This window comes from Eucalyptus grandis, chromosome 5 (assembly GCF_016545825.1).
Source record: "Eucalyptus grandis isolate ANBG69807.140 chromosome 5, ASM1654582v1, whole genome shotgun sequence".
Taxonomy (NCBI): domain Eukaryota; kingdom Viridiplantae; phylum Streptophyta; class Magnoliopsida; order Myrtales; family Myrtaceae; genus Eucalyptus; species Eucalyptus grandis.
The window spans coordinates 9,267,475-9,288,966 of record NC_052616.1 but is presented as its reverse complement, the minus strand read 5'-3'; the positions used below and the strand labels follow the sequence as shown (position 1 = coordinate 9,288,966).

Here is a 21,492-nt window from a genome sequence, read left to right as displayed (position 1 = left end):
ATGGTCATATACTCTCAAATGAGGTGATTGTATATTAGTTCATGAATTAATACATGACAATGTAGTGGACACCCAAAAATGATGAATTCACGAAAATTGAAATATATTCTCGTAGCCGTTGTCATGTGAGAAAATGTACAACTATATGTCATGTATTCTACCTAAATGTGATTATGTGATTATGTATATAACTCTGTAGATGTATAATTATACATCAACTTACACAGAATTCATATGATGCTAATTATATACATTATTTATTTTTTTAGTTACTTTTTAGTAAATGGTAATTCCATTACTATTAAGACGAACGACAACTCCTTTCTTTTTTCCTCTCTTTTTCTGTTGGCTTGTCACGTCTCCTTCACTCTCTTCTCACGTCTCTCTCACTACATTGTGTAGCTTTTTTTGACTTTTTGGGGCCCCCCTTTCTCACCGTACACAGCTCCTTTTATAGGCAAAGAAAATGTAGCTCCTTTTGTAAGCAAAGAAAATGTGATATTCGTGGAATATTTTATTTCTTTTTCAATACACACAGCTGTGCCATAGGGATGCACGAATAAGACAAATGACAGCTCTTTTTTCTTTTTTTCTCTTTTTTTTTTCTGCTAGCTTGTCACATCTCCTTCACTCTCTTCTCACGTCTCTCTCACTGCACTGTGTACTTTCACCGTCGCTACTTTTTTTGACTTTTTGGGCCCCCCCTTTCTCACCGTACCAGTTCATCATTTTTCTGTACCCAGCCTAGTATGCTAGGAGAAAGGCATCGCGGGAATCTGAGCCGGGAGATCCTTGCACAGGTTAGGGTCCCCCTGCGATTAACATTGCCCACATTTTACGTCCGTGGGCTGTTTCCGACCAGACGGAGCAGTTTAAGGACCTGCTCAGGTCCAGACATGGCTCCTTTTATAGGCAAAGAAAATGTGATCTTCATGGAATATTACATCTCTTTTTTAATATACACAAAGATCGCCTATAACCTCCCGATCACAAAAATCCTTTTATTTTCCTCATCTCTTGAATATTCTCCACTAATTTTATCACCTATTACTAAAGATAAGATTGCAATACGATTTTCTCAAATTTCAAAAATCCACCGTAATATCATATCAAATATTTATTTCTCACAAAATAATTATATAAAAAAAAAGGCTTGGGCCAATTTGCTCGCTTCGTGAGCTTAATCCGGCCTATTAATTTAAAACTCAAAACCACCAATTCGAACCCATTCGTTACTGGTCCAATGTAAATGCAATAATAATAAATAAATGCATCTAAAATTATATGTTATGCAATTAATTATTTTTTCAGGGATAAAATTAACCCATAATTTTTTATGCAATAAATAAATGACTGAATCACCAAAATTTAGGTGTTAACAATTTCAAGAAAAAAGTATAACGTAGTAAACAAAAAAAATAAAAGAAAAAAGTATGTCCCTACAATGAAATGTGGGTCCAAAGAATTCCTATATAAGGAGAAGTGCAACCCCGTCTATTATTCACAAGCATTAGCCAATTGCTGGCAACTACGCATAGTTAACCATGAGAAACTTGGTCGCACACAAATCATGCTTCCTTGTCCTCCTCCTCCTCCTCCTCCTCTTCACAAGCCAGTTCTCATCGGCTACCAAGAAAACCCTCAACAGGGACCAACCATGCAAGAGGTTTGTCCTCTACTTCCATGACATACTCTTTGGTGGCAACGACGTGGCCAACGCAACGTCTGCAGCGGTCGCTAACGAGACGGGGCTTGGCAACTTCAAGTTTGGGAAGTTGTTCGTATTCGACGACCCGATGACGAAAGATAAAAATTATCTCTCCCCAGCGGTCGCTAGAGCTCAAGGCTTCTATTTCTACGACATGAAGAGTGACTACAACGCATGGTTCGCCTACACTTTGGTGTTCAATTCGACAAAACTTAAGGGAACTTTGAACATAATGGGTGCAGATATAATGGCGGCTCAAACTAGGGATCTTTCCATCGTGGGCGGAACCGGAGATTTCTTCATGGCGAGAGGAATCGCAACCTTCATGACCGATACTTTTCAAGGAGCCAAGTATTTTCGCGTCAAAATGGACATCAAACTGTATGAGTGTTATTAGACATGCTTTGTACCTCCAGGGTTGAATTCTTGCGAGGACTTTTGTTTATCGTTGTCTATTAGGAATGAAATCGCTATCTGATTTTGTTCGAATACATATAAGAACTTATTGTATGGAAGATCCGTCTTTCTTGTTTAAAAATTAAATATAATCTCCGTGCGCATTCTCTGTATTTTGTGAAGTGATCTGGTTGAAACACCTAGTGAAAAGGAGAAGCATATTGCCTAATTTTAGTAACTTTCTTCCCAGATCTCTCATTCTTCTGTGTGTTTTGCAAGAAGAGAAACCGATTAAAGCATTTTTCATTGCGTTCATGACTGCGACTCGCACTTTGAGAAAACCAATCATGGAAGCTATTTTGAGAGTGGACTGAGAACATATATCCATGTGACTCTCTGTAGTGTCATTTTTTTTTCTAACATAGATCCCCCCAACCTTTTCGAAAGAGATGCGGTTGGTGTTTGGATTGAATTTCCTCCAATAGATTGCCTTTTTCTTCTCTTTGCGACAAAGTTATCCAAGTTAGATAGGTAAATATTACACTCAAGAACGATACTCTCCTACGCTTATGAACCAGGCTAAATTTTCCGCTTTGAATTTTCTCCATTTTTCTCTTGAATGGCCATTGTAGTTTTCTTAAACTTTGACTCACTTCTTCACTTTTTTCGCCTTCCATTTAGATCATCTTTGTCCATCATAGTAACTAGGGATGGCAAATGGGTGGGTCAGGTCGAAAATGAGTCGACCCATATTTTGACCAATTTAACCCGTTTTGACCCATATTCTTGTAGTATAAATCTAGTAACCCATACCCGACCCGACCTGTACTCGACCAATACCCGACCCGACCTGTATTACTAAAACATATTAATATTCTAGGAAAACCCACTTCTACTATATGCTAATTAGATTAAAACTTCAAATTAAATTAAAAATAGTAAATAAAATAAAATTAAAAATTTAAAAAAACCTATAAATTGAAATATTTATAATAAAAAATTAGACTATGCACATGATTCTCTTATTTGAAGTGAACATACCATTAAATAACTAAAAAGCGTAACATGTAATTTTTTTAACTAAACCTAAAAAAGCTCATTTTTATGATTTTGCTATAAAAAAAAAGTATTGGTAAAACATTTGTATGCAATACAATTTTTTTAACAATTTTTATGCAATAAAAATTTAATGGAGAATTTTATAATTCTTTTTAAAATATTTTAAAAAATCGAATTTTTAATTTTTAATAATTATTTTTCTTTTTCTCTTTTCTTTTTTCTTCTTCTTTGACCGGCCGCCGACCACGACAACGGCCGACGACCGGCTACAAGCGAGATCGAGCTCTCAAAGCATCGGGCGAGGCTTGATCTCACTGATCCGCCAAGGCCGAGGCCTCACTCGATGCCGAGGAGCTCAAGTCTCACCAGATTCAGCGAGGCTTGGCCTCGCCCAATGCCGGCAAGCTCGAGTCTCGCTAGATCCGGCAAGGCTGGGCCTCGCCGATGACTGGTGAGGCCGAGCCTCGTCAGATTTGGAGAGACTCGAGCTCGCCGGCATCAAGCGAGGCTCGATCTCGCCGATCCGGTGAGGCCGAGGCCCCACGACGCCGGCGAGCTCAAGCCTCGCCGGATCTAGCAAGACTTGAGCTCGCCGGCGTTGGGCGAGGCTTGATCTCGCCGATCGGCAAGGCCTCGGTCTCGTCGGATCCGGCGAGGCTCGAGTTGCCAAATCGACAAGGCTCGAGCCTCGCCAATCATCGGTGACTTCTTTGGTGAGCTCGAGCCTTGCCTAGCCGGTCGTCGACTAGCGGCTGGCCGTCGCCCTACCAGCCGTCGACTAAGGAATGAAGAAAAAAAGAAAGAAAAAAAATTGAAATATAAAAAATAATTATAATTTCAATTTTTATAATAAAAAAATATTTTTATAAAGTTAAAAAAGGCCATGAGTTTAAAATTTAAAGTGGGTTTCCTAATAACCCATTTAGACCCATTTCTTTTTGTGTTTTACTTTCTCAGACTCATTTCTGACCCATATTTAACTTTCATTTGACCCATTTCCGACTCATATTTAACTTTCACTTGACCCATATATGACCCATTTAACTAAAAATGGGTCATAATATGGGTTTTGTGACCCATTTTGCTAACTCTAAAAGTAACCAAATCGGGTGAAACTTTTCAAAGTAAGAGAAAGTTTCAGACTTACTTGCCAGGAAATATACCCAAGTAAATCGTGAGTAATCATCCACAATTACTAGGCAATATTTCTTACCTCCAATACTACGAGTTCGATAGGTCCAAAAAGGTCCATATGCGAAGGCACAAAGTACACGATTAATGGAAACTTGATTTATTGGTTTAAAGGAATTTCTTACCTGCTTTCCCAATACGCATGGTGTACATAGATTAGTCTTTTGGTATGATAATTTGGGTAAACCACGAACAAGCTTCTTTGTTGAGATTTTGGCTATCTGCTTCATATTGATGTGCCCAAGCTTTCTGTGCCATAAGCTTGCTTCATCTTAAATTGAGATTAGACATTGCGATTCATTTGGTTTCACATCCAAGAGGTAGATATTTCCATGTCTTCGGCCCATGAATGACTGAGTAGAGTCTTTACTGGTTCCTGAACATATTCCCTCTTGAAAATTTATTTTGAAACCAGTGTCACACAGCTGACTGATACTAAGCATATTGTAGTTGAGTCCTTCCACTAGGGAAACATTACTTATTGTAAGGTTTCCAATCTTTACAGTTCCAAATCCCACAATTCTTCCTTTGCTGTTTCCTCCAAATGAGACTTTTCTATCATTTACTTGTACAAGCTTTATGAAGCAATTTGAGTCTCCTGTCATATGTCTTGAGCATCCACTATCCAGATACCATTTTACCTTTTTCTTGATAGTGACCTCAAATTCACTGTCTGAATCTGAGTCTGTCTCGGAGTTTGAATCTGAATCCGATTGTGCCATCAGACATATATTGGCATAATCATCATCACTTTCTTCACACTTTGTATCACTCAGGGTTTCGCTTTAAGAGCCTTTCGATACTTTTCAGCTTTTCCTTTCTTCTTTTCGAAGATGACAGTTGGGTCGATGTGTCCCATTTTCTTACATTCAAAGCAAACTACATCTTTGTTTGATTCATCATCATCAACAGACTTGATCTGTTGCTTTTGAAAGCTCTATTTCTTTGGATTGAATCTTCTTCATTTTCTATTCAGCTTTCTGAATCTTCTTATCATGAGAGCAAGCTCCTCATCATCCATATCGTCTTCAGAATCTGTGACATCAGAATCATCAATGGATTTTAATGCAATGGATTTTAATGCAATGGATTTCTTACCTTTAGGATCTTCGTCTTCATTGATTCGTTCTACTTCATAAGACTGAAGAGTTCCAACCAACTCATCGACAGATAGTGGCATGATTCTTTGTGTCTCTCTTATTGACGTCTTTATGTGATTCCAATCCTTGGAGAGTCCACGTAGTAACTTGTTTACCTTCATGGGATCAGAAATTGGTTGACCTTGATTTTGAATACCATTCACAATTTCTGTAAAACGACTAAACATGTCAGTTATAGATTCTCCTGATTTCATTTTAAAGGCTTCATATTGACCGAGGAGAATGTTGATTCTGGTCTCTTTCACTCGATCAGTTCCTTCATAGGTGATATGTAATCTATCCCAGACTTCTTTTGCTGTATCACAAGAAGATATTCTGTTATATTCAATAGGTGATAAAGCACAATATAAAGAATAAATTGCTTTTGCATCAAGAGCTTGTCTCTTGATTATCTCTTCCTGAGTCATTTCACTTGACTCAACAGTTTCTTTTCCTCTCTCTATGACAGATGCAGCTTTAGGAGTGATTCCTTTTTCTACAACGTCCCATTCTAGAGGATCTTTTGATCGTAGAAACGCTTTCATCTTGTTTTTCCAGATGTTGTAATCATTTCCATCAAAGTAAGGTGGTCTGGTATTGCTCTGCCCTTCCACCAGCCCTAGAGCTAGCATACTAGTCATGGATCTTTAACTCTGAAGTAAAACACTTCAAACAAAGTGAGTACACAAGCTCTGATACCAATTGATAGAGCTAGTATAAGCACCTAGAGGGGGGTGAATATGTGTAAAAATAATTTCTTGAGATATGAAAGCAATATTGGACTAACAACAGAAATGAAGTTCTCCTTTAGTTAACAAATCGAACTATGATCAAAGTAAAGCGAAGAGTAAGGAAGAGAAAATTGAACACGAGGTTTATAGTGGTTCGGCTTATTCCAAGCCTACGTCCACTCTTCGCACCGATGACCCTGCGGCTGAATTTCACTATGAACAAAAGAGATATTACAGCAAAGACTTGCTTTCCCTTGATTCCACAAAGTGTAGATATTCTATCACACTTCCTCAAGGTCTCTCAAAGTATAGACTCTCTTTTGTGTACAAGATTTCGCTCAGTAAATGAATTGACTAAGAATCAAAGAGCTTCAGACTTTGGAATTCTTCTATCGTGCTCACCTCGAACAACTGGAACGTCTTCCTTTTATACTCATTTGTGCCATCATACCCGTTGGCACTTACCAAAGGGATTCTTCCAATCCTCCCGTTAGACAGAATCAATTAAGAAGATTATTCGAGCTATTAAAGGAACATATCGATAGCCCATCAATCATGCTCGCCCATACAATCAGGATCTTGGTTTCCATAAGTAGAACCTTCCAGGAATACTTCGTCAATCATCGGATCTTTAATCAATCTTGATTTGAATAAAGGAATCCGTTATGTCTTATCCAGCCAAGAGATCTTCTCCAGTCAATAAGGCCAAACTCCTTAATGAAGTAGCTCTGGATAGCCTTTCTTCAACGGATTAGAAACTGTCAATGAGAATAGACTTTGAGTCTTGAGTCTGGTAGTCCGGAGGTCTTTAGAATTTAATAGAAGAGTCTGCAAGGCTTCAGACTAGACTGATAAAAACGTTTTGTCAGCTTCAAAATATTCCAGAAAGATTTCTCTAACACGTAGTTCTAGGTCACCGTTGACCCAACTCAATCATGAGAGAGTTTCCTTGTGCTTTCGCAGTCAGACTACACTGAAACCGAGCTTGGCAACTTCAATTTTGGGAAGCTGATCAGGTTCCATGACTTGACAACGAGGGATAATTGCCTTCTCTTTGGCGCACTCAATCTCAACGCTTCTATTTCTAGGACATAAAGAGTGACTACAACGCTTGGTTCGCCTACATTTTAGTGTTCCATTTAACGGATCACAAGGGCGCTTTGAACATAATGGGTGTAGATATAAAGGCAGCTCAAACTGGGGATCCTTCCATTGTGGACAGAACTGGAGATTTCTTCATGGCAAGAGGAATCGCGATTTTTTGTGACAGATACTCTTCAAGGAGACAAATACTTTCGCCTCGAAATGGACATCAAACTGTACGAATGATATTAGAAAAGCTTTGTTCCTCAAAATTAAATTCTTGCGACTTCTATTCATCATTGTCCATTAGGAATCAAATCATTATGCAAACAATGCTCCAAATTAACATTTACAAACTTTGTTTCCGATTCTAAAAAACCATTGTAAGGATGATACATTTTAAGACGAAATAAAATCTCCACACGCAATCTCTGTGGTGTGTGAAGAGTAATCTAGTTTAAACTAGGGGTGATCATCAGTCTAGGATAAACCCTAGAACTGGACTAGACCGACCCTGCTGACTAGCTCTAGTGTAGGTTCCAAATTTAAAAAATTGAAAACTGATTCTGACAGGATAGATTCTCTAGAACCTACCCATCCGAAAATCGCTCACCCCTACTTAGTAAATGCTGATCCCGATAGGGCAAGTTCCAATTTTTGGCAGCATCCAATTTATCTCCAACTTGATGAATATGGGCACATCAAATAAACTTTTCAAGGACGAGCATTGTTTGAAAATTCAATTCTTTCAAGCCATCGACAACTCTCAGCACGCCACAATAACCTCACTCAAAATGCTATAGTTTTGTGAAAGTGGACAAGAAATAAAAATAAATAGACACGAAAGCACATTGATGAAAATAAATGCCGATGGTTTAAGGTGCGGTCATATTTTTTTTTTTCAGTCAAAGGTGTAGTCATAGTTAAAACACGTATTGAATACATGGAAATTAATTTGAGGTAGAGGTGGCAATATGGGTCATAAACTCATATTATGACCCATTTTTAGTTAAATGGATCATATATGAGTCAAGTGAAAGTTAAATACAGGTCAAAAATGGGTTTGAGAAAATAAAGCATAAAAATAAATAGGTCTAAATGGGTTATTAGTAATAACCCATTTAGACTCACTTTCAACCCATGGGCCATGGCCTTCTTTAATTTTATAAAATGTTTTTTCATAAAAAATCGAAATTATAATTATTTTTTATATTTCAATTTTTTTTCTTTTCTTTTTTCTTCCTTTTTCTTCATCCCTTAGTCGATCGCCGGCAGGGTGATGGCCGGTCGCCGGCCGGCGATAGGCCAAGCGAGGCTCGAGCTCGCCGGCACCGAGCCTCGCCGGCAGGGCGCCGACAACTAGTGAGCCGGCGAGGCCGATCTTGCAAGCTTGAGCCTCGCCCGATCTTTGGCGAGCTTGAGCCTCACCGAGATCCAACGAGGCTCGAGACTCATTGTCGTCGGCGAGGCCGAGACTCGCCGAATCTAGCGAGGCTCAAGCTCGCCGGCGTCGAGCGGGGGCTTGGCCTCGCCGGATCGGCAAGATTGAGCCTCACCCGATGCCGGCGACTAGCAAGACTCGAGCTCGGCGGCGGCGGGCGACGCCTTGGCCTCACCGATTCGGTGAGATCGAGCCCCACCCGATCTTTGGCGAGCTCGATCTTGCCTGTGGCTAGTCGCGCCAGTGAAGAAAAAGAAAAAAAGAAAAAATAATTATTAAAAAAAATATATTTATTATATTTAAAAAATAAAAATTCGATTTTTTTTTAAAATTTTTTAAAAAGAATTACAAAAAAATTATTAAATTTTTATTGCATAAAAATTGTTAAAAATTTGTATTTCATAAAAATGTTTTAACAATACTTTTTTATAAAAAAAAAATCATAAAAGTGAGCTTTTTAGGTTTAGTTAAATTTTTTTCATTTTACAGTTTTTAGTTATTTAATGGTATGTTCACTTTAAATAAAAGAAGTGTGTGCATAGTCTAATTCTTTATAAATATTTCAATTTATAGGTTTTTTTAACTTTCTATTTTATTTTATTTACTATTTTGAATTTAATTTGAAGTTTTAATCCAATTAGCATATAATAGAAGTGGGTTTCCAGAATATTAATAGGTTTTAGCAATATGGGTAGGGTCGGGTATGGGTCACTAGATTTACATTATAACAATATGGGTCAAAACGGGTTAAATGGGTCAAATATGGGTCGACCCATTTTCGACCTGACCCTTACTCGACCCGATTCACCCATTTATCACCTCTAATTTGAGGGTGGAATGAAAACATATATCCATATAAGTCTCTCGAGTGTCACTTTCTTCTGATAATGATCCCACCGGACTTTTCGAAAGATGTGCGGTTGGAGTTGGTGTTGAAATTTCCACGATACATCGCCTCTTTCCTCCACTTTTTTGACGTTTTAATTTTTTTTAACGCCATTTAAATTATCTTCAGTAATCATAGTAATCACATCCGGTGGCGCTAATCTTCTTTTCAAAGTCACTTTCTACGTTGTCGCATGTTTTGGTAGCTCACGTTGCTAAGGTTATGGTCCCAAATGGAGGGGTGTCTCTTCAAACTCTCTCGTGCGAAGTCTAATTTCGTACATTCTCGTGATATAAGTCTACCTCAATTGGAAAAGGCTCGCCAAGAAATAGTAGACAGGGCGGCCAGTAAGCACCAAAGAACGTGGTTCCCATAGTACTGAATAGAAAGTATATCCAGGACGGTCCCTCCCTACTAAGTCACATTCAAACAACGCGGGGCTTGACCTTTGCCTTCATAAAAGTTCTTGTCGCAAAAATCCTCAAACTATTAATTGAGCCATGCTTAAGAAAGGAACAAATTTTAGTTTCCAATAAACGAAGTATAAGTATTGCGAAAGAATTAATAGAGGTATGAGAATCACGATCCTATTTTGATTAAGTGTCTTAAAGATCCTCGTTAACATAATCTTTACTTATGAAAAAAGTCACGATAATGAATTGTATGCCTTAATGATTGGTTCTTATCTATCACATATGTTATCAACATTATGACTTTATACGAAACATGTTTCAAAGTGAAGTAGAAAGACTGATATATATTACACCGACATCACTAGATGGCTTATTGTAATCTGATTTTTGATTGATCAAGGACCGGCATTGGATAATTAGGCCTTGTTTGTTTGTGTTCTTTTTTTTTGGTCATGAACACAATTTCTGTTTTTTTTTTTTTGTTCCGAGGAACAATAAAAGAATAGAAACGCGTTTGTTTGCATTTTTATTCCAAATCTATTTTTTGTTCCCGAGGAACAAATTTGGAACAGAAACAAGAAACAAGAAAAACTTGTTTCTGGAATCTGAAATACTTCCGAGAAACAATTTTTCTCTCCGGAGCATCGCCCACCCCAAGCAAGGCCGAGCGTTGCCGACTCCTGGCGAGGCTGAGCCTCGTTGGTGACTGGGCGAGCTCGAGCTCGCCCAACCAAAGCGAGGTCGTCGGCCATGGCCAAGGCCGCGCGACCGGCCAAAAGGAAGAAAAATAAAATATAAATATAAATATAAAAAAGGAAAATAAAATAAAAAAATTAAAAAATTAAAAAATTAAACGAAACAAAAAAATTATACAAATTTACCAAACATGTTTATGTTCTTTTTCTACTTTATGAACAAATTTACCAAACACGTTCTTCTGTTTAAAAATTATTCCCTAAAATAGAAATAGTTTTTTTTTTTTATTTCTATTTTCTTGAACAATTTTTGTACTGAAACGTTATCAAACGCACCCTTGTAAGCTTACCTACTGCTTATTGACAAACCCGCTCAGGCTTCAATTTCAACTCCGCAACAGGCTGACTTGGCAACCTAACTCCGCCACTGTTTCACCAGAAACCAGTTGACCGGAGAAAAAACCAAATGGGGTGCGTGTTGGAATTCTCCAACACGTGCATAGACATTATTGACCGTCGAGTTTATGTCCTCATGCATAAACCCAGAATAGATGCTTTTGGATGCTCGTGCGACGTGCGTGCTTGGGATATTTCGCAGTCATCTGCAATTACTCTCTCTCTCTCTCTCTCTCTCTCTCTCTCTCTCTCTCTCTCTCTCTCTCTCTCTCTCCTCATATTGATTTTGGTCAATAGAAGCACTACTTAACAGTTAACACTACTAAAAGCTAGTAAAATTGTGGGACAATTGTCCAAAATAATCCTAAAGCTGTTAATGACCCTTAACTACTATCTAAGGAGGAGCATTTTTTTTGGCTTCTTTCTCCCTATATGTCATCTTCTTTTGCGAGCTATTCAGCACCTTGTTATGCGTGCATATGACTTTCCTTTTGTGATCTCGTACATTATTTTTATTTGAAACCATGCAGTAATCAAGCCATGTTGGAGACCTCACTGAGTCGGAAATGAAATATCTTCTAATAAGAACAATGTATGAGATGATTACTATGATCACAACAAATTCAACCTACCATTCAGTGAAAATTCTAGGGTGGGGTCCCCAACAAAGCCATCATTTTTGGTGGATCTCATGTTCGGGTAACCTATCGTGAGATCCACATATTTATGGTGAGCGTATCATTTCAAAGACGTGTATAATATATTAAGTGTCTAAAATTGTTTTGTTTCTAGTGTGAGCGTGTACTATTTCCTCTCTAGGTCCAGGGCCCTTCCGTCTTGGGCTTCTCACAAGGTTCTTTTCGATTTTTGGTCGAAGGCTTCTCACGAGGCTGAGATGATAAAAATTAATGGGAATCAGGAGTAGCCATTTCTAAGCCCAAATGAAATGGCATTAGGGCTATATCAAGAAAGCAATAAGATGTCAACACCCAAATTTTAGCAACCCATTAGGTATCCATTAATTAAAAAATTAGAGATTGATCATGACCCGTAAATAAAAACATTAGTTAAGTAAGCCTATATACTTACATTGAACTGGAGCTAAGGGACTTAAGCGAGGGAGGTTGTCACGGCTTGAAATTTCTCCATGAAATTTAAACCTCAAACGTGCATATAATTTAATTTCACTTCAATCCTCCACTAGATAGCTAATTTATTCTCAATTTGACAAATAATTTGATCTCGGCTAATATACATCAAAACCTTATGTATAGAAATTTGTCCCCACTTTTGCTACGTACTCTTGTCCAATCCTTACAAGTGCTCTTCAGAAGCATAAATCTAAAAGCTCATAAATTCCAGAACTCTAAATCAACAACTTTGCACAAACAACTTTGCACATCGACATGCCATGGCCGCCAAAACAAGCGGAATTATGGAAGCCCGCCAGCAATCCAACTAACTCACTGACGTTGAAGTATTAAGTGACTAATCGATGGGAAATCCATTCTAGCATCCCCATGATGACCCATATAATAGAACTACACTTAGTATCTACGACTAACGATTCTGGTTTAAGCACATCTTAATATTCGCAAGGAAAAATACGTATTCATAGTACATATGATTTGAACAAGGGCTAACCATATATGTCAAAAATAATGAATATCTTCACTGAGCAAAAATCGGGTCAACATGAGGGCATGAAATTGACCATTCCATGGGCACATTCTAGGGGTAAGCACAGAGGACCGCCCAAACCGGGAACCGGCCCAGACCGGATCGGATTGGCCAATGCGGTCCGGTTCTAGGGGATGTTGGATTATTAATTAAAGAAGAAACGACAAAAGATTATTAATTAAAGAAGAAACGTGAGAAGGAGGATTAGCTCTGCAAAATCACTTTCCACCATTTACTCCATCAAGGTATCTCCAAGATCTAAAACAGAAGCAAAAGACAAGTCCAGAACACAGCAGGGGAAATCGACAGCAGAGGAGTTTTTGGAGGCTTGCACGCAGACAACAGAAAGGAGACGAATTTCTCTCTCCCACAGGAGCGGTTGCCGCTTACTGCTGTCACGCCTTATTGACATCGAGCTCCGGCCACCGAGCCCCTGCTTCAGTCCCCACAGTGCGCCCGTCACCTCCCCGACGCCCAAACTGCTCTGCTTGACCCCAGCGGCTTCTTGCAGCGATTCCCAGCGGGCTTCTCGTGCTCCCGGTGTTCTTACAGGTCCTCCGGTGTTTGTTCAGCAGACCGCAGTCTCTGCACCAGTGAATCCCGGCCGAGCCTCCCGCAGCTCAAAAACCAGACGACCTCCTGCACTTTAGCAGCGCTAGAGTTTTCCCCTCGCAGGTCTTCCAGTGATTTCAGCGACTTCGGAGCTTCTCACCAGTCCCTGCAGTAACGATCAGCCCTTGAACCCCCGTGGGCCAGCTCTCTACCGAGTTGGATCCCTTCTTTGCAGGTTTCCCGGCGCTTGAGAAGGCCAACGCTCCCCTCCTTGCCGGTCGTTGCCGTGAAATCCCCTCGCTGGTCGTCACTCCATCACATCGTAAAATCCCTGCATTTACTCCAACGGAGTGATGGAGTGACGCATGGGATGTTGCTTCGCCGGCACCATGCAAGGACCATCATCAAACTAGCCGATCATCATCACTTCCGACCACTGCACGATCGCCATCGCCTCCAACCACGCCGATCATCACTGTCGGCCGGAAATTGAGTTCCAACGAGTGAGGTTGAAAATGAGTTTAAAGACGATCGTCTTGCCACGACCTTTCAAGCGACTCACGAGCCAACTATTCATAAGCAAAAAACGGCCACCACACCATCGGCTTCCTAGTGACCTTCGTCTTCCTGGCGGCTACGCTCTCAAGCCAGTTGTGCACGGCACTGTGGTGCAAAACCTCCTCCGGCGAGCCCACCCCACGAGGCACCTCTTCTCCACTATCGCCTCCCTCAACTCCTAAGAGATGGCACCATCGCATTCTTCGGCGATGGGGTCCGATAACAAGAACCAGAGGAAGTACCTCCCACCGTTCACAAGCCAAGTTCGAGACTGTTGCTTGCTAACGACAATGGTCAGGAGGGTACGAGTCTCACGTACAGGAGGAGCCCGTCGAACATTTCGAAGATTTTCTAGCGAGAAGGATTTTCAAAAAAGTTTAATCCTATTTTAAGTTGCAAATTTTCAAAGATCTCAAATTCTATCTTGTATTGCACCAAATATACAACGGAATATATTTATAATGCAAGGATATTTGAAGGATTTCAAATCCTTTTTATCCTATCTTTTCTCAATCCAAATTAGGATGACCAAATGCATCCTAATAGATTAGTGGCGGATTCCAATTGGATTGAATTACATGTTACATTGATTAAATAAAACCCAAAGTTGCAATTGGTAAGGACTTAGGACAAATGGTGCTAAGTCTTTGGCTTAGTAATCCGTTATTCCTTTTGATAGTTCACCTTGAGAAAAGTCGCAACAAATGAAAATCTTGAAGTTGCATTTGATCATCTAGATTTCTAATATAAAATTCTAGGATTTTACTGTTTCATATCCTTTGTTTGGTAAATCACAATAATAAAATTAGATATTTTCAAATCATATCATATCTATTGTTCGATGTGAACAGCATATCGAAGTAAATAAACCTAAAAGTACACAAACGAGATAATAAGAATTTCTGAAAATTTATTGCTAAAGAAATCGCAAATGCACAAATGGAGATAACCTCCATCAATTAATTTATAATTATTGTATGACCAACATCTTAAATAGAAAAAGAGCTCATTGCAGCATTCCAAAGCCACGGGTTTGACAATGATAAGAAATGTACACATACTATAGCAAATGAGCCAAAGAACATCAAATCTAGTAAAAAAGAGAGAAAACATGATCATTTACCTTCGTGATTCTAAAATTTATAGTGCTTTAATTCTCTCGTCATTTTCATAAAACTTTAACACGAACCACAAAGTTATGGAAAATTAGCTACATTTGTGGACTTTGACATTAATCAGAGAGCTACAAAGGAGGAGCTTCACCTTTCTCATCATTTTGTTGGAGTTTTGATTTGAACAAAGAACTATGAAGGAGCCGTGGAGCCTCAACATACACCAAAAATATGAAGAAGAAGGAGACAAAGTATATTAGAACAATTTGTTTCAACTTAGAATTGGTTTATTTAAAATCGAGGTTCTTCTACTTTATTTTTATATTACCTACTTTTTAATTGATTTTCCTTTTTTATTCCTTTCCATCATTCCATAATAAAAATTTATTAAATAATATGAATAAATAAATATAAACGAAAATTGTTCTTTTATTTTATTTTGAATTTTCTTTTTATAGTAAATGCAAATATTATTTTATATTTAATTATTATTTCATTTTTTTTAAGAAATTTGTTATTTTAGAAAAATAAATTTTATGTAATGAATATAAGAAGTCATATCCATCTTTATTCCACCTCATCTATGGGATATTTTTATTCAGATTATATCTCCTTAAATCTAACCATCTCTTATCTTGAGTAGAAACTAAATATGGGATACGATAATTTTATCTTATCTCAACTTTTATCCTAAGTACCAAATGTAACCCTATCCCTTCTCTTTCGCTTCACTTCATTGGGCACTCAAGGCCATTACTGAACTCTTTAGTCTTGGCCTCTCCAGATGTTGTCTACCTTATTCTTGCAGCCATTGTCCTCATTGATTGGCCTCTTCACTAGTGCCGTATTACGTGCAGCTGAATCCACACAAGGAATCTGTACATAACAAACAAAGATTGACTACAAAAATGATAGTCCTGCATCGAGATTACTCCCAACTCTTGTGTGAACAACAATCAAGACAGCTAAATCCACACAAAAAATCTATACAGAAAAGACAAAGAATGACTATTAAAATGATGGTCTTGTATCAAGATTACTCCAACTCCTACAAAAACGACAACCAAGACAACTGATCTAGCAAAAACAGAAAAAAAAAAAAGCAACCAAGACAACTGAATCCAGACAAAGAATTGTAAGAGTTTCTTAATGTGGGTTATATTAATTGATATTATAATTTACCGTTTTACAGATTTGGTCTAAAGCGAGATGGAAGGTTTCTTAATTAGTCTAATATGGTGTTGGCTAATGTGGGCCAAACTGAGCCTAACTCGTAATGAGAGGGCCTAGTTGAAAATTCTATAAATAGTATTCAAATCTCTTTTATAATCCTAATTATCACAATAGTCCCCACAAAGGAGCATTCTCCTAGCGTTAAAGGGTGAGGGGGCCGTCTCATTAAGTCAGTAATATAGAGGGCAATAAAGAAGAACTTGCGCTTGAATCATCATTTTTCCGCTTTCGCATAAAAAACAATGGATTCTAAAACAGGTATGTTAATATTTCTACTCGATTATATGTGTTCTTAGTCTAGTTATGGAGACCATGGAATTGTGCATTTTAGCGTTTAACATTTAAAATCAGAGCCTCCATAGATTAGAACATGGACATATAGTTCTTGCCATTTTTCATGATTTTTTGTGTAGCAAAAATCGACTTTTATTATATAAACATAAAGAACTCGACGAGACAAGTAAAACCATGAGTGGTTCGCCGCCAGGGGAGGCTGTACAAGCCCCCATTTAGGGAAATACACTGTTGGGGCGCCGAACACACACCCCACGACCCTCCACACGCCTTCACATGTGCTCACGCGCCAACACAACTTGTGCGTGCACTACACGCGCTAGGGCTAACATCATTGTGACATCAGTAGCCTAACCACCCGCGATACTCAACCCGATCCGGTGACTCAACCCATTGACCCACTCGAACCAAGTTACCATTGATCGAAACGGTCAACTAGTCGGACCATATGGTCAAACCGATGATCGGTCACACTGGATGACAAGGCTTTAAGGCCGTTCGTGTGTGTGCTTCACACACCATGCACTCAGGTGACGCATGCAAGCTTGTGGAGCCTCCAATTGGCTCGTGGTCAGCAATTACATGCTCATATGGTGATGCTTACCTTGTGGTGTGTTTATTTGACAATTTTGATGATTTTATGGATGTGAAAATATAAACGTAACCCTAAATATGTGTATTCTTAGTTTATTTTCATGTATTTTCTTGTATTTTTCTGTGATTTTGGATATACATGTGTTGATTTACAGGTATGCCATCACATAGATATTGGGAAGTAATGTAACTAGCATGATATGTTATTTTAGTGGGTAATTTCTATCATCACTAGAGTTAAAATCACATGAATATGGTATATGTGAGTAATAAAATTTATATCCCCGATATAAGAGAATTTCAAGGATTCAATAGAGTTGTGACCATCAAAGTAGAACACTTAATTGGGTTTAAGAAATATTGATCTTGTATAATGATGGGATGTCTCATGTTCTAATGGATGGTCATACTCTCATATGAGGTGATTGTATATTAGTTCATGAATTAATGCATGACAATGTGGTGGACACTCAAAAGTGATGAATTCACGAAGGTTGAAATATATTAGTTCATGATGTTAGATTTGCAAATAAAACTTCAGGCTCTTAATATTATTATTCCTATCGCTTACATTGTGCATCAAGTTTTAAATACTTTTCCTCTTAATTTTGGTATTATCGAGATCAATTACAGTTCCCAAGATGAGACTTTGTCAATTAATGACCTAATTTCAAGGATGGTGGTAGAGAAAGAGAAATTGAAGAAAGATAAAGGGCAATATGCCCTTTATGCTTCTAGTTCCGATAGTGACAAGAGTAAAAGGTTCAAAAATATTTTTCTAAAAAGTAATCGTTGGTATTGTTTATGAAAATAAATGAACAAAAAATCTTTTTATCATACTATTTTTTATAACGAAAATATATTTTAGGAACAAATTATTTCAAGTGATCTAAGCTATCATTTTTTTAGAAAATAATTTGCAAATCTTTCATTTTCGCAAAACAAACGGAATTTAGTTTCGACAAATTAGGTCTTCATTGGTTTTGAGCTTCTTTTAGTTTTACTTTGAGGGAGCCCATCGTGTTCTAAGCTGAGACAAATGAGGCATAAGTGATTCATATTCATAATGGACCGAAGGGCTCGGCCCAAGTCTTCATTTTTTTTTTTTATAAAAAAAAAAAGTATAGAAATATACCTTAGAAGTATGGCAAAATTAGGTTGTTAGATTCTAGTATATTCATTTTAATTAGTAAATATTGTTTAGACATTTTAGTGATAACCTTCGATGGAGCTTAGTTTTAATAGAGTGATGAGAAATTTGATTCAATTTGAACTTAGCTCATGAGAACTGCTATCCTAGGGTTTAATAACAATTTTTTTACTTACTCGTATTAGATTACTTTAGTGCACTCTATCTTTTAATCGTTCTTTTATTACTATTTCGATGAATTGGTTGTGATTCTTTTATATTGCTTTTGCAGTGCAATTTGCTTTTTTAAGCTGAATGGTTAGGTTACATTTTTAGGATCATAATAAAAACCAAACACATTGCATGGACACTTAGTGAATGAAAATTTTAGAATTCATAATTTGGTAAAAAGATTACATGGACATTTTAGTTGACAAATAATCAAGTTTAGGGTCTAAAATGGCACTAATTAGATTATTAGTGTAATCAAATTCCCGACCCTACGTCTTTGATTGCGTAAAAGTGAGGTACCTCCTATACTTCACTTGGCTCTTAGCCGGCTTCAATAGGCTAGAGGCAACTTCCTCACAAGATAGAATTCCCTAGAATTAATTGAATCTTAAAGAAATTTTCAAAGTTACTCGATGTAAGGATTTGGGAGAATCCGTATTGATTGAGGATCACTGATTCTCTTTTGGCATTACCTTTAAATTGTTCCTCCCCATAACATTTAAGAAGGATCACAACAAAGCCTGGCCTTCACTCATCTTCGCCTCAGCCTAATTGATTGGTATCTTTCTGTTGATATACCAAAATCTTGGCAGGGTCATGCCAATATGTCCATGAAAACATGCATTGCCTCTTAGCCTAACACCGAAAAGGGATAAAGACAAGCTTCTAGTGCTAAGCAACATTGACCCAGATTCCCCGGAATGCCTCTTCCTATAGCAAATATACCATATCCCACCAATCAAGAGAGAGCTACCATGTCCTTTGGCAGTCAGAATAGATCCATTAGGAGACAGATAATGGTTATATAATATCTGAAATTGACAAATTATTTCAAGAAAAAAGTATAACGAAGTAAACAAAAAAAGAAAAGAAAAAAGTATGTCCCTACAATGAAATGTGGGTCCAAAGAATTCCTATATAAGGAGAAGTGCAACCCCGTCTATTATTCACAAGCATTAGCCAATTGCTAGCAACTACGCATAGTTAACCATGAGAAACTTGGTCGCACACAAATCATGCTTCCTTGTCCTCCTCCTCCTCCTCCTCTTCACAAGCCAGTTCTCATCGGCTACCAAGAAAACCCTCAACAGGGACCAACCATGCAAGAGGTTTGTCCTCTACTTCCATGACATACTCTTTGGTGGCAACGACGTGGCCAACTCAACGTCTGCAGCGGTCGCTAACGAGACGGGGCTTGGCAACTTCAACTTTGGGAAGTTGTTCGTATTCGACGACCCGATGACGAAAGATAAAAATTATCTCTCCCCAGCGGTCGCTAGAGCTCAAGGCTTCTATTTCTACGACATGAAGAGTGCCTACAACGCATGGTTCGCCTACACTTTGGTGTTCAATTCGACAGAACATAAGGGAACTTTGAACATAATGGGTGCAGATATAATGGCGGCTCAAACTAGAGATCTTTCCATCGTGGGTGGAACCGGAGATTTCTTCATGGCGAGAGGCATCACAACCTTCGAGACCGATACTTTTCAAGGAGCCAAGTATTTTCGCCTCAAAATGGACATCAAACTGTATGAGTGTTATTAGACACGCTTTGTACCTCGAGGGTTGAATTCTTGGGAGGACTCTTGTTTATCATTGTCTATTAGGAATGAAATCGCTATCGATGTTGTTCGAATTAACATGTAAGAACTTATTGTATGGAAGATCCCTCTTTCATGTTTAAAAATTAAATAAAATCTCCGTGCGCAATCTCTATATTTTGTGAAGTGATCTGGTTGAAACACCCAGTGTAAAGAAGCAGCATATTGCCTAAATTTAGTAACTTTCTTCCCAGATCTCTCATTCTTCTGTGTGTTTTGCAAGAAGAGAAACCGATAAAAGCATTTTTCATTGCGTTCATGACTCAACTCGCACTTTGAGAAAACCAATCATGGAAGCTATTTTGAGAGTGGACTGAGAACATATATCCATTTGACTCTCTGTAGTGTCATTTTTTTTCTAACATAGATCCCACCAACCTTTCGAAAGAGATGCGGTTGGTGTTTGGATTGAATTTCCTCCAATAGATTGCCTTTTTATTCTCTTTGCGACAAAGTTATCCAAGTTAGATAGGTAAATATTAGACTCAAGAACGATACTCTCCTTCGCTTATGAACCAAGCTAAATTTTCCACTTTGAATTGAGTTTTCTCCATTTTCCTCTTGAATGGCCATTGTAGTTTTCTTAAACTTTGACTCACTTCTTCACTTTTTTAGCCTTCCATTTAGATTATCTTCGTCCATCATAGTAATTTAGTAACCAAATCGGGTGAAACTAATTATCTTTTGGTTTTGGATGTCACTTTCTACGTCGTTGCTCGTTTTGGTAGCTCACATTGCTATGGTTGTAGTCCCAAATAGAGAAGTTTCTCTTCAAAGCTCTATCGTGTGAAGCCTGATTTCGTACTTTTGTGTAAAAGTTGCATTTATTTAGCAAAAAAATGAATAATTTACAATATATTTTTTCAAAAAATAATCACTGATACTGCTTCAAATAATTAGTTAATGAAAAATATTTTAATTGTCGACAGCAATTTGTATTTAAATATTTTCATAAAAAAATAAAAACATTTTCCAGTTCATTAATTTTTAAGTGCTATAGGCTATTATCTTTAGAAAAATGTTTTCTAAATTTTTGTAAATTAAATGCGTCTTAATTGCTTAATATCTTTGGATTGATATATCAAAATCTGGGCAGGTCTATGCTAACATGTCCTTGTGATTATGCATTGCGTCTTGGTCTTCCACCAACCAAAGGACAAAGACATGCCCGTAGTTCTAGGTCACCGTTGACCCAACTCAATCATGAGAGAGTTTCCTCGTGCTCTCGCAGTCAGACTACAACGAAACCGAGCTTGGCAACTTCAATTTTGGGAATTAATTTGAGGGTGGACTGAAAACATATATCCATATAAGTCTCTCGAGTGTCACTTTCTTATGATAATGATCCCACCGGACTTTTCGAAAGA

General features: G+C 38.0%; 2 protein-coding genes across 2 annotated transcripts; both read left to right on the top strand.

Moving 5' to 3' along the window:
• The first annotated feature begins 1,514 nt into the window (after positions 1–1,514).
• On the top strand, positions 1,515–2,135 carry LOC104443947 (dirigent protein 5). The gene has a single exon (XM_010057505.3). The coding sequence runs from the start codon at positions 1,545–1,547 to the stop codon at positions 2,103–2,105; it is 561 nt and encodes a 186-aa protein (XP_010055807.2). The 5' UTR covers positions 1,515–1,544; the 3' UTR covers positions 2,106–2,135.
• Positions 2,136–19,480: 17,345 nt separating this feature from the next.
• LOC104443946 (dirigent protein 5) lies at positions 19,481–20,251 on the top strand. Its single transcript, XM_010057504.3, has one exon. It carries the CDS (start codon positions 19,512–19,514, stop codon positions 20,067–20,069), a length of 558 nt encoding a protein of 185 aa, XP_010055806.1. The 5' UTR covers positions 19,481–19,511; the 3' UTR covers positions 20,070–20,251.
• Positions 20,252–21,492: the final 1,241 nt, after the last annotated feature.

Bases quoted from the DNA above. Each gene is read 5' to 3' on its own strand.
- LOC104443947 (XM_010057505.3), top strand. From the start codon at position 1,545: ATGAGAAACTTGGTCGCACACAAATCATGCTTCCTTGTCCTCCTCCTC.
- LOC104443946 (XM_010057504.3), top strand. From the start codon at position 19,512: ATGAGAAACTTGGTCGCACACAAATCATGCTTCCTTGTCCTCCTCCTC.